Source organism: Pristiophorus japonicus, chromosome 7 (assembly GCF_044704955.1).
Source record: "Pristiophorus japonicus isolate sPriJap1 chromosome 7, sPriJap1.hap1, whole genome shotgun sequence".
Taxonomy (NCBI): domain Eukaryota; kingdom Metazoa; phylum Chordata; class Chondrichthyes; family Pristiophoridae; genus Pristiophorus; species Pristiophorus japonicus.
Window position 1 is genome coordinate 139,376,703 of NC_091983.1, and position 13,076 is coordinate 139,389,778.

The window sequence follows — 13,076 nt, forward strand, 5'->3', positions numbered from 1 at the left end:
GGATGATGAAAAGTTGTAATGGAGGCTTATGAAAGGAATAACAAAGAAGAAAAGTAATTAGAGATGAAATGTTGTAATGGAGGCTTTATGAAAGGAAGCTTTGAATAAAGGAAATAAGTAAGTGGAGATGAAATGGGGAAACGGCAACTGGGAGCATACAGGTTTCAAGGCTGAAGTAGAGTTTGAGGGGGAAGCATATGAAAAAAATGGCAGTGACAAATCAGTTTCAGCCTGAATCAAACTGAAAACAGCCAGCTGTGTTTGTGTGGTTTGCTACGGTTGAGTTAATTGGCAAGGAAGCAATAGGTTGTGTTGTGTGCAGGAGGTGTAGGAAGCTGTGGATGCTAAAGCATAAGAGTGATTTGCAAGAACTGTCAAAAAAGGCAGAAAACAGGGAACTTGGCCAGAGAGAGCAGAGGGAAGCCTGGGTTGAGGAATATGGCAGTGGGGAGTACAGGGAAGAAAAGTACAAGCTGTCAAGTGGTGACATCAGGATTGGGAGCAGGGATGAGTGGGCAGGCTAAAGTAAAACAGAGCAGACAAGGATGGTACCACAGGCAAAGAAAGAGTACCATTAAAAAGTGGGAACAAAATTTGTACCAGTGGGCCAAATAGAGAATAACATTTTAGAATGGAAGCCAATAAAATTCAAAACTATTAAAATTATTCAAAATTGAATTGAAGAAATTGCCCTCCGACCGAAAGGGGACACACTCACCGATCTTGAAGATTTTTCTCCGCCCCAATCCATGGCGGTGAAGTTGAGTTGCGGTGGAGCAGAAGGGCATGGGGATCGGGGCGGGCGTTGGTATGTGTCACAGCAACGTCCCTCCCCTTCAGTTAAAGGGGAGGGCCGCTGCGAACTCTGCAGCCATGTTAGTGGCACCCATTGGGCCACCAGGGAGGGTTTTGGCTGCCGAAACCCGTGGCCGCCAAATAAAATAAAATGGCAGCCGCGGCAGTGCACCCTCCCCTTTAAGGGTAGACGTGCCACCCAGCCACATGCAGCTTCCCGCCAGGGAAAGCTGTTGGGGGCACCGAGTGGCAGCCGATCCGCTCCCACGGGGCAATTTCCCACGCGGGGCAGAAAGGGGCTCGCCGTCGGTTGGTAAGGGGTTGGCGGGGCAGGAACATCCACCGCCCCCTCAAAAAAATGAGGGCAATATCGCGATTGTCGGCGACTCCGCGCCAACTGAGTGGTGAGTGCTTTCCGCACCATCACCGCCTATTTGAGGCAGTAACGGTCTTTAAAAAAGGGGAAATTTCTGCCCCACAGTCTCTTTTCTAGAGCACAGAACCAAAGACCACTGTAGATGATCAGGGATTTGGAGGTGGGGAGCAGGAGGAGGTAAAGTGTTAGGGAGGATATGGTTTGGTGGTGCAATTGTGGTGAAAACATTTGTTAGGTTTGTTAAGATCATTCTTGACATCCTAATAGGTACTTAACTCATTGCCACCTGAGTGGAGTCTCCCAATGTTAGGGCCATAATCTTCAGCACTATGTAGAGGTCAAGCATACTGCATTTATTTCACCGTGAAATTTGATGTCAAAGATCTGAATAATAAGGAAAGATTAGATTCACACACTGAGAACTTCTACTGCTGATTCTGCTGGAGTAGGCAAGGACAATGCGATGTTCTAGGGTTGTATCTGTGTCACTACTTACTGTTTTTGGCATTACTGCTGCTACAGTAATTTCCTACTCAGTTCAAGGCACCCGATAAAAGGCATCCTGTGCCAGAGGACTATCAGCCCTAGAGAAAATATGGGTAGGTTCATGTTAGGCTAAGCAAAATGCACTTCAGGTATGCTCCCTCTAACTTGTGCCTAGGCACAAGTGGGGGGAAGGGTGGGGGGGAGGAAGGGAAGTGAATTTGTCCCTATTTATTCTGTGTCGCTTTTGTAGTCTCTTTATTGAAGGATGATATTCAAAATATGAGTCATCTTTGTAATTTTATCTCCTTTTAATTTTATTTTCAATATAGAAATGTAACCTGTGTTGGTAGAATAGTACTCATCAGGCATTGTTGTATTTTTCCATTTTAGGGTTTCCTGGTCTGCCAGGAGAATCTGGAGAAATAGGCATCAAAGGAGAGGAAGGAGCAATTGGACTACCTGGATTGTCTGTTAAGGGACAAAAAGGATCGTGGGGTATGTTATTAACTATGCATACCCACTGCTGCATTATTATGTAGCACATTAGATCTCTGATTTATTTCACCATGGTCTTGTAGCCCTTAGAATATTCCATATATGATAAATTTCCAAATTCAGCTGGCTTTCCAATAATATGCTAACTGAAGTCAGGTACCTGTACAATATATAAGAAAGGAAAGCATGAGAAAATAATTCAGCCGATCAAGCTCCATTCCATTCAGATTTCATATATAATTATTTTCTCACGGATCTCATCCCCTCCCAGCACCATAGCATCTATTGATCATCCATATGGAAATATAAGTTCCTTCCCCCACCTCCCTTGGAAAAAAAGATTGAGGTTTATAACCCCCAATCTTCTCCTCAGCAGATATTGATCTATCTTCTCTGAGAGTTCATTTCACATTTCCTGTTGGTGAAGAAAGTGTTTTTATAGTCCATAAGTTTGCTCAAGGCTTGTGGATTTTGTATTTAAGTCATCTAGTGCTGTGCTTATTGTTCGTTAAATGTTTTTTTTTGTCATCCCACTTATACCTTTTGTTATTTTGATGACCTGTATTATGCCTGCTCTCAGTCTTCTTTCCCCCAGCAAAAATAAGTTTAGGCATTTCTTCATCCTGCCGAATCTTCTGAGAACCATTTCTACTGCATCTATATCCTTTTTGGGTTTTGGTGACCAGAATTGCACGCCATTGTTCATATATACATTAGTCTTTATCTAGATCAAAATCCTTTTGCAATATCTACACGGTGCAGGCTTCTCTAAAATAATCAATCTCCTTTCCACTTATTACCTGCAAGCCTTTGCTTCATCAACAAATTTAACAATAATACACTGTTTATATAATGTACACAGTGTATCATTCACTAAGTACCAAATAGCAGGAGTCATGGAATCGATCCCTGTGGAACACAAGAAGTTACTTTTCCCAGACAGAGCATTTTCCATTGATCCCAACCTTCCGTTATTCTGCTAAGCCATCTTGAAAATTTGTCATTTATTCCATGAACTTTAACTTTACCCCCTAACCTAAAACTTAATTAACTGCCTTTTGCAAATCCAAGTAAATTACAACTATTTAGTTACCCTTTCAAAGAATTCCAATAGATGTGTAAAACTAAGACCACATATTTACACTTTTCATAAATGGATCACATTGCAGAACTTGATCCCCAAAACAACAGTGAAAATCCAAACATTCCATGCAATAAAAATGGAATTTGATTTATTTAGTTTGTATTAACCAATGGCCCTAATTATAAACAGACAGAATTGGAGAATGCAATCCCTAAAACAGTGATTAAAAACCCATGTAATTAAACAGAATTTGAATTATTCAGACATCATAAATCCATGATCTAGGGCATAGCATGTTACTTCTGAATCCATGCTGATTTTTCCCTTTAATACCTATTTTCTTTTGATGTTCATGTGAAAAACCAGATCTGTACTGTTTCAGGCCATAAGAATCTCTATATATTTTATAGCAATTTCTAGCTGCAATTGTATGGCTTCTGTGACTGTGTCCTGGAGAGATTTTCTGCTGTATTTGTTTCTACATTGAGAGAATGTTGGGAATGCACAACCCTGGTTAGTGTGTAAGAGACCGACTCGATGTGAGTTAACTCACCCCTGCTTATATTGATTATTTAGCAAGGATTAGAAGATGCAAAGTCCACCCAAATTATAATGGTAATTGATTATTTTGTGGGCCGCCTGTTACATTTGTAATTGTTTTAGGCCTCTGAAAGGTAAAATACAAACGTGCCTGTTGTCTCTTTGGAAGTGATCAAGTTGCTAATTGTGATGAATGTCCCATCAAGGAGGAAGAACTTGACCCATTGTGGCAGTTTTTCTTTGAACCAGAGGCATGTGAACTGCACCAGGAAGCTATTTCCAAACAGTAAAAAGATTTATTATGTATCAGAAACTGCACATACAGATAAGTTCTGATTCATAAGCAGTGCATCTTTACCTATGGAAGCTGACTTTTGCATTAAGCATGAGGAGAAAGTATTGTGAGACAGCCTAAATCATAACAGTCATATATAGTATGTCCTCAATCAATTTTCCAAGTATTGATGTTAGAGTGACCAGCCTGTAATTACCACGTGTGTGTCTTATTCCTTTTTAGAATATAGGACCTACAATTGTTAGCGTTCAGCCCTCAGATATGATTCCAGTATTTATGGAATTCTGAAAAGAATCAACCAAAGCACAACTAAGTACTCTCCTTTAACTCCTTGATAATTCTAGGATATATCCTATCTGGCCCATGAGCATTATAGATATCCAATCCTTCCAGTTTCTGCATAATTGCTTTCTTTTATAGGAGTTATGGGTTGCTTAGCCCTATCTGCTTGATTATTTTCATATACTAATTCACAAGTTTGTTTCAAACGATCAATTCTTTACATTTGTCGCCTTCAATTTTTTACAATTCATTTTAATGTATAGAAAAATTGTGGATTGGTGAGCACACAGCAGAAAACCCTGCCATAGTTTCTAACAAGGGGTTCCTATCAGGATTGCTACCACCAGTGTGTCTGATTCCCTACATCAAACAGAGCTTCCCATTGAGTTACTTGTCACAGGACACCCCCCGCCCCTCCCCCCATTATAATAATCATCACATTTACAGCAAAATGAACAGAGTTGAAAAATCTCTAACAGGTTTAACTTTACACAAAGACAAAACAATAATTTCTTAAAACATTAGAAACAAGAAAGGCCCCAGCACTCTACTTAGTGCATCTCCTCTTTCAGCCAATTTCTGATACACGTTCACATGTGAACTAGGATACTTAATCCCTTAAGGTAACACAGCAACCTATTTGTGCAGTGTGCAATAACACTGAATCAACTCTCACAATGACAGCTCAAACCTAAAGCCCAATAACTAAAATATAAAATAACCTGTCCCTTGATTCAATCCCTTCCCCTGAACTACATGTGGCCTTTTTCAAATTTCAACGTGTATTTGTAAAATCTATTTTCTGCCCTTTGTTGCTGATTGAGTTGTACCTACCACTGTCTGCATACACTGTTTGTCGATCATAGATAATATATATTTAATTGTATTCATTTGAATTCAGTATAGCAATTTTGCACTGCCACTGATTTGAGCTATTACAAGAAATGTTCACTAGGAACTGGACAATTCATTTAACTAATGTAACTCATTGGTGAAACTGCAGCAATGTTATTGGTATTAACTCTCCTTTAATACTCAGAATATTCGCTTGAAGTTTGAATTGTACCATCTTGCTCATTCTACTGGTGCAATTAAGTGTCATTTTTAAACATAATATGATATTTTCTTATAACTGGCTTATTTAAAATCTATGCATGGCAGTATTTGACAAATGTTGTGGTTACACTGGGCTCTAATTTTACAAGTCAGTAATAGTTTAATACTAAGCCTCACCTTATGTCAAAACAATCACCAGAAATGTAAAACCCCAGATGAACATCTTTTCACCTTCATGGTAATTTTCAAGTCTTTTTTCATTAACATATTTTATGATTGCTGCCTATAGCATAAGAAGCGTAAGATCAAATTCAGTTTACAACATGAACATTCTTGTATACTAACATTTGTGTATTTTGTAATTTCTTTTAAAGGTCGCAGAGGTGAAAGAGGAAGAAAAGGAGAAAGGGGGGAAAAGGGGGAGAGGGGGGAGAAGGGGGAGAAGGGTGAAAATGGTGAGTGTCTCAGCGTACTGTTTAAAAAATATACAGTGGTAGTAAATGCCTATTACACAGTGCTGAGGCAGATCTTACTGTACAATTATAGAACGTTAGAGCACAGAATCAGGCCATTTAGACTATCAAGTCTGCACTGCTGTTTTTCTCATATGAGCCTCACTTGTTTACTACTTCTGCCTTACTACAAGTTTACTCACCAGTAGTGAGGCGGAAAACCTTTTGTGGGCTAGGGAGAAATATTAATGCTGCCCCTGGACCTACAAAATTCACCAACAAAACCTGTACTTACCTTTTTCTGTTTGGCCAGCAGCAGTCTTTTTAAGGACCATTTTTTTAAGGAGGATTAATTTGGTTATTTCTAAAATGGGAGGTTATATATTTTTATCTTTTTCTTATTTGATATCTGAATGTGGGTAATACTGGAAAGGCCATTTATATTTCATCCCTTGTTGCCCAGAGAAGGTGACGTGGGCCTTTATCTTGAACCTCTGCAGTCCTTGTGATGATGGTGCCGCCATGGTGGTGTTACGTAGGGAATTCCAGAACTTGGTCCAACAGTGATGAAGGAATAGTGATATATGTTCAAATCAGGGTGGTGTGTGACTTGGAGGGAACTTGGAGGTGATGTTTTCATTACATTATTTCTCCTGTCCTTCTTACCGGTAAATGTTGCAGGGAGGACGGTACAGGTTGAACCTCTCATATCTGGTACCCTTGGGACCTGGCCTGTGCCAAATAAGGGATTTTGCTGGATGAGGGGAGGTCAGTGGCCTGAGGTTGGGAAGGGGGCATGGCGGCGGGGGGGGGGGGGGGTGGTGGAGGGAGAAGGTCAACACCCCGGGCAGGCCTGAAGTGTCGGAGCGGCCCCAGCGGGCCGAGTGTCAGAGCGGCCCCAGGGGCCGAGTGTCGGCACGGCCCCCACCGGGGCGAGTGTCAGAGTGGCCCCCAGCGAGGCGAGTGTCGGCGCGGCCCCCAGCGGGCCGAGTGTCGGCATGGCCCCCAGCGGGCCGAGTGTCAGAGCGGCCCCCAGCGGGCCGAGTGTCAGAGCGGCCCCCAGCGGGGCGAGTGTAGGAGCGGCCCCCAGCGGGGCGAGTGTCGGAGTGGCCCCCAGCGGGGCGAGTGTCGGAGTGGCCCCCAGCGGGCCGAGTGTAGGAGTGGCCCCCAGCGGGCCGAGTGTCAGAGTGGCCCCCAGCGGGGCGAGTGTCGGAGCGGCCCCCAGCGGGCCGAGTGTCGGAGTGGCCCCCAGCGGGCCGAGTGTCAGAGCGGCCCCCAGCGGGGCGAGTGTCAGAGCGGCCCCCAGCGGGGCGAGTGTCAGAGCGGCCCCCAGCGGGGCGAGTGTCAGAGCGGCCCCCAGCGGGCCGAGTATCAGAGCGGCCCCCAGCGGGCCGAGTGTCAGAGCAGCCCCCAGCGGGGCGAGTGTCGGCGCGGCCCCCAGCGGGGCGAGTGTCGGCACGGCCCCCAGCGGGGTGAGTGTCAGAGCGGCCCCCAGCGGGGTGAGTGTCAGAGCGGCCCCCAGCGGGGCGAGTGTCGACGCGGCCCCCAGCGGGGTGAGTGTCAGAGCGGCCCCCAGTGGGCTGAGTGTCAGAGCGGCCCCCAGCGGGCCGAGTGTCAGAGCGGCCCCCAGCGGGCCGAGTGTCGGTGCGGCCCCCAGCGGGCCGAGTGTCGGTGCGGCCCCCAGCGGGCCGAGTGTAGGAGCGGCCCCCAGCGGGGCGAGTGTCAGAGCGGCCCCCAGCGGGGCGAGTGTCAGAGCGGCCCCCAGTGGGCCGAGTGTCAGAGCGGCCCCCAGTGGGCCGAGTGTCAGAGCGGCCCCCAGCGGGCCGAGTGTCAGAGCGGCCCCCAGCGGGCCGAGTGTAGGAGCGGCCCCCAGCGGGGCGAGTGTAGGAGCGGCCCCCAGCGGGCCGAGTGTCGGAGCGGCCCCCAGCGGGGCGAGTGTCGGTGCGGAGCCCAGCGGGGCGAGTGTAGGAGCGGCCCCCAGCGGGGCGAGTGTTGGTGTGGAGCCCAGCGGGGCGAGTGTCGGTGCGGAGCCCAGCGGGGCGAGTGTTGGTGCGGAGCCCAGCGGGCCGAGTGTCAGAGCGGCCCCCAGCGGGGCGAGTGTCGACGCGGCCCCCAGCGGGCCGAGTGTAGGAGCGGCCCCCAGCGGGCCGAGTGTAGGAGCGGCCCCCAGCGGGGTGAGTGTCAGAGCGGCCCCCAGCGGGGCGAGTGTCAGAGCGGCCCCCAGCGGGGCGAGTGTCGACGCGGCCCCCAGCGGGCCGAGTGTAGGAGCGGCCCCCAGCGGGCCGAGTGTAGGAGCGGCCCCCAGCGGGCCGAGTGTAGGAGCGGCCCCCAGCGGGGCGAGTGTAGGAGCGGCCCCCAGCGGGGCGAGTGTCAGAGCGGCCCCCAGCGGGGCGAGTGTAGGAGCGGCCCCCAGCGGGGCGAGTGTCAGAGCGGCCCCCAGCGGGCCGAGTGTCGGTGCGGAGCCCAGCGGGGCGAGTGTAGGAGCGGCCCCCAGCGGGGTGAGTGTCAGAGCGGCCCCCAGCGGGCCGAGTGTCGGTGCGGAGCCCAGCGGGGCGAGTGTAGGAGCGGCCCCCAGCGGGCCGAGTGTCAGGGCGGCCCCCAGTGGGCTGAGTGTCAGAGCGGACCCCAGCGGGCCGAGTGTAGGTGCGGCCCCCAGCGGGGCGAGTGTCAGAGCGGCCCCCAGCGGGGCGAGCGTCGGTGCGGAGCCCAGCGGGGCGAGTGTCAGAGCGGCCCCCAGCGGGGCGAGTGTAGGAGCGGCCCCCAGCGGGGCGAGTGTCAGAGCGGCCCCCAGCGGGGCGAGTGTCAGAGCGGCCCCCAGCGGGGCGAGTGTAGGAGCGGCCCCCAGCGGGCCGAGTGTCGGTGCGGAGCCCAGCGGGGCGAGCGTCAGAGCGGCCCCCAGCGGGGCGAGTGTAGGAGCGGCCCCCAGCGGGCCGAGTGTCAGAGCGGCCCCCAGCGGGGCGAGTGTCGGTGCGGAGCCCAGCGGGGCGAGTGTCAGAGCGGCCCCCAGCGGGGCGAGTGTCAGAGCGGCCCCCAGCGGGGCGAGCGTCAGAGCAGCCCCCAGCGGGGCGAGCGTCGGTGCGGAGCCCAGCGGGGCGAGTGTCAGAGCGGCCCCCAGCGGGGTGAGTGTCAGAGCGGCCCCCAGCGGGGTGAGTGTCAGAGCGGCCCCCAGCGGGGTGAGTGTCAGAGCGGCCCCCAGCGGGGTGAGTGTCAGAGCGGCCCCCAGCGGGGTGAGTGTCGGTGCGGCCCCAAAGTCGGGGTGGAGGTCGGCTGCGTTCTACGCATGTGCCCCCGGCCGCCGGAATCATGCCGGACAAGGGGTGAAGCCAGATAAGGGAGTCCTGGATAAGGGAGGTCCAACCTGTACTCTCAAATTTAACCTTGGAGTGTTTCTGCAGTGTGTCCTATAGAGAGCACATACTGCAGCCATAGTGCATCAGTGATTGAGATGATGGGTATTGAATCCAGTGGTAGGTGTCAAAATCAAGCAAGCTGCTCTATCCTAAATAATTTAACAACAACAACTTGTATTTATATAATGCCTTTAACACAGTGAAACATCCCAGGGCACTTCACAGGAGTGTCAAACAACAAAATTAAACACAGAGCCACATATTAGGGCAGAAGATCAAAAGCTTGGGTCAAAGAGGTAGGTTTTAAGGAGTGTCTTAAAGTAAGAAACAGAGGTAGAATGGTTTAGGGAGGAAATTCCAGAGCTTAGGGCCTAAGCAGCAGAAGCCACGGCCACCAGTGGTGGAGTGATTAAAGTCGGGGTTGCGCAAGAGGCCAGAATTAGAGGAGTGCAGATATCTCAGAGGGTTGTGGGGCTGAAGGAGATTACAGACATAGGGAGGGGCGAGGTCATAGTGGAATTTGAAAACAAGGATGAGAATTTTAAAATCGAGGCATTACTTAACCAGAAGCCAATGTAGGTCAGCAAGGACAGGGATGATAGGTGAACGGGACTTGGTGTGAATTAGGACTTGGGCAGCAAGTCGGGTAGAACATGGGAGGCTGTTCAGGAGTGCGCTGGAATAGTCAAGTCTAAAGGCTATTACATTGAAAGCTAATTACATTTGATCTGTTTACATGATTAGCAATCATGTAACAGGTCTCACCTTCTTGAAATAATATATTCATGCTGCCTGAAAGCTTGTTAAAATAAATATGATCACTTGTCCTGATCAAAAGGTATGATGGGAACCACAGAGCAGGAACAATATTGCATTCGGGGCCGAAAATGCCCTCAGCAGGGAATTCGGGAGGCCATTTCGAATTATCAGGGAATTTACTGCCTGGTGGGAGTCAGAGGGAAGAGCCAGAAAATTCAGCTCTTTAACTCTGACATCACCTCCAAGCGCTTTAGGGTGCTGTTTGAGGCAGCGTAGGGGCGGGTTTGGATCGGGAGTGGGGCAGTGTCCATGTCAGCGTGGCGGTGGTGATGTCAGCAGATGTGGACATGCCGCATCACGCTGACATGTTGCAACATCCCTCCCCTTCACTAAAGGGGCAGGACTCCTAGAGGACAACGTGGAGTCCACTGGGCCACCAGGGAGAGGTTCGGCTGGACCAGTGGCCCGGCACCCAAGAGGAGTTGCCAGGCTGCCTGTTGAAGGCCCGGCCGAACCAGCGGCCACCACTGTCTGGCCGACTCAGATGTTGGCCAACAATTAAAACAACATGGCGGCCGCAGCGGTGCGCCCTCCCCTTTAATGGCGTCCACACCGGCCAGCCACTGGCAGTTTCCCATCGCACGAAGCTATCGGGAGCACCAACCGCCGACGGCTGTGCTCCCATGGAGAATTTTCATCCACGGGGCAGAAAAGGGGTCGCTGCCGGGCAGTAAGGGGTCAGTGTGCCGAACGGGTCGGAAACACGGCGCGGCAGAAACCTGCTCCCGCTGCCCCCTGCCCGGGGGTAATTCCGTATAGGGCGGCCCCACCGCCTGACCCGTTAGAGGCAGTAATGGGCCTTAAAGAAGGGGGCAAATTCCCCCCGAAATGTTTTAAAGTATTTGTATGAGGTGAAATTAATTGTTTTCTTACAAGAGAGGCACTATACAAGTGCAAGTTGTTGTATACTCTTCCTAAAGGCTTCATTATTTTATTCTTACTTTATGGATGTTTTATTATGAAGAATGTTAATCCATGTTTTGTCGATATTTGTTGAACATCTATAATGCTTTTCTGCCCACATTGGCTGGATTTGTAACACGGCATGTGGATTTTTCCATCATGATATCATGTAAAGGGGCCCTGTGGGTCTGCTTTGACTTGTAAATAAAAGTACTTCCAGCAGTGCCATCTGCTAACCATAAATCACAAGCTGTAAAACACTGCCAGGAACTCCCACACAATCACAATAATCCTCATTTACCATTTCGGTCTTCTAGCATGGACATTGAACAGGGATCAGCCAGTATTGGTCCAATAATGAGCCCTAGTAATAATGGCATTTAACTCTATGTGCTGAATTGGATTGGAATGTTGACCTATTACTATTGGAACCTGGGCTATTTCTCCACCGCTGTATTTGGCATGTTTATACAGACAACCTGCATCTCCTATATTTTGTTGGTGTCAGTTTGGCTCAGTTGGTAGCACTTTCAAAAGATTGTGGGTTAAATTATAGGCTTCAGCACATAATCTAGGCTGACCAGTGCAATACTCAGGCCAGAATTTTCAGACACAAGAATGAGCGGATTGGAGGTATGGGGGGAAGTGAAAGTTGAAAGAATGTGAAAGCTGCCCACTCTCACCTTTCATTCAGGAGGGGCGGTGCCAACCCGCTGCCAGGAGGTAGGTTGGCAACTTAAATATTATAATGGGGCCTGAGGCCTCTACTCTGCAGGTTTTACTGCAGGCGGCCAGGGATCCCGGGGCTCGGGATTCCCGGTGGCTGCAACGAGGCGGCCTCAGCTTTCGGGAGCAATCCTTGTGGGCCAGGAGGAGCAGGAGTGCTTCCTCCCAGCCCCCAAGCTTTCCCACCATTAGCGTGGCCATCCCCGGCCAGAGTCACCCCCGCGCCCCCGGGATTGGATCCCAATCCACCCATTTTTGGAGGTTAAATTTCATCCCAATCAGTTTCTATCTAATCTGTCCCATCCCTTCACACTTTTAAACACCTCGATCAAATGACCCCAGAATCTGCCGTGTCCTAATGAAAACAGCTCCAATTTTTCAAGTCTTTTTTTTACATTTATATGCCCTCATATAGCATCCTAATGAATCTATACTTTACCCTCTCTGTTACCTCAACATCCTCCCCATAGTGTGGAGCTTAATCCTGCACACAATACTCCTCAAATGCCCCCACGGTACCAGAAAGCAGTGATCAAACAGTAACAGCAGCAAAAGACATAGTCCAGATGCCGATGCATGTCCAGCAGAGGTAATTACTGATGCAGATGACTCGAAACCAAGGCAACCAAACAAGTGGCTCAGTCTTTAGCCCACACTGTCAGCTGGGGGAGCACGTAGGTATTGGGCACATGAAGAAATTAGCGGGCTGATTTTATGAAGGCACAGTTCTCAATGGAGATCCTTGCTCTCCACAAGTGTGAATTTGTAAAATCAGCACTTAGATGTAGAAGTTAATGAACCACAAATGTTACTTTAACACTCTAGCAGAAGTCTATAAATATTCACCTTACAGGCATTGTAATGCTGCTTAAACTGCAATATCATGTGCACACACACATTTCAGTATTAACAATATATTACCTAAAATTAATTTTCTTGGATTTTTATTGTGCTCTAAAGGAAATATCTTTTGTTGAAAATTACACCAAACTGACCCCATTGAATTGCTTAGCTCACTAATCAGGTATAACAACTTGCAGTTTAATTTCGATAAATACGTGCATTGTATTTTAATGGAGCACAGTTGCACAACACACTCGCAGCCTCCCACACTGCTGTGGTTCATGTGTTAGTGATGCAGCTGATGAGCCCATGCTGTAATGATTAAAGCTGTGAGTTTATGTTCATTCCAGCAGTTTTGTGTATTGACATTTTGCATGTCCTCTGTATTACTTACTCGCAAGTCTGCAGTGGGTAAACAGCTATACTTCTTTTATTTTCCCCTACTCTCTGTGACTCCTACCTCCCAACCAATACTGATCCTTGTCACAAGGTTACCTCCAATTCTGTGCACTTTCACTTTTGCTGATAATCGCCCAAAAATTCCTCTGGGGTCTTCCCGCGGGCAATTGCCTCC

The 13,076-nt window shown here is 49.0% G+C and overlaps 1 protein-coding gene across 3 annotated transcripts in view; it reads left to right on the forward strand.

The window, feature by feature from the left end:
* The window catches only part of scara5 (scavenger receptor class A, member 5 (putative)), a 158,779-nt gene that overhangs the window by 84,473 nt on the left and 61,230 nt on the right, over window positions 1-13,076 (forward strand). For all 3 annotated transcript variants that reach the window (XM_070885356.1, XM_070885357.1, XM_070885359.1), the window contains 2 exons: window positions 2,048-2,152; window positions 5,784-5,864. In XM_070885356.1, coding sequence (XP_070741457.1) covers window positions 2,048-2,152; window positions 5,784-5,864 — 186 coding nt within the window. The remainder of the gene's footprint in view (window positions 1-2,047; window positions 2,153-5,783; window positions 5,865-13,076) is intronic.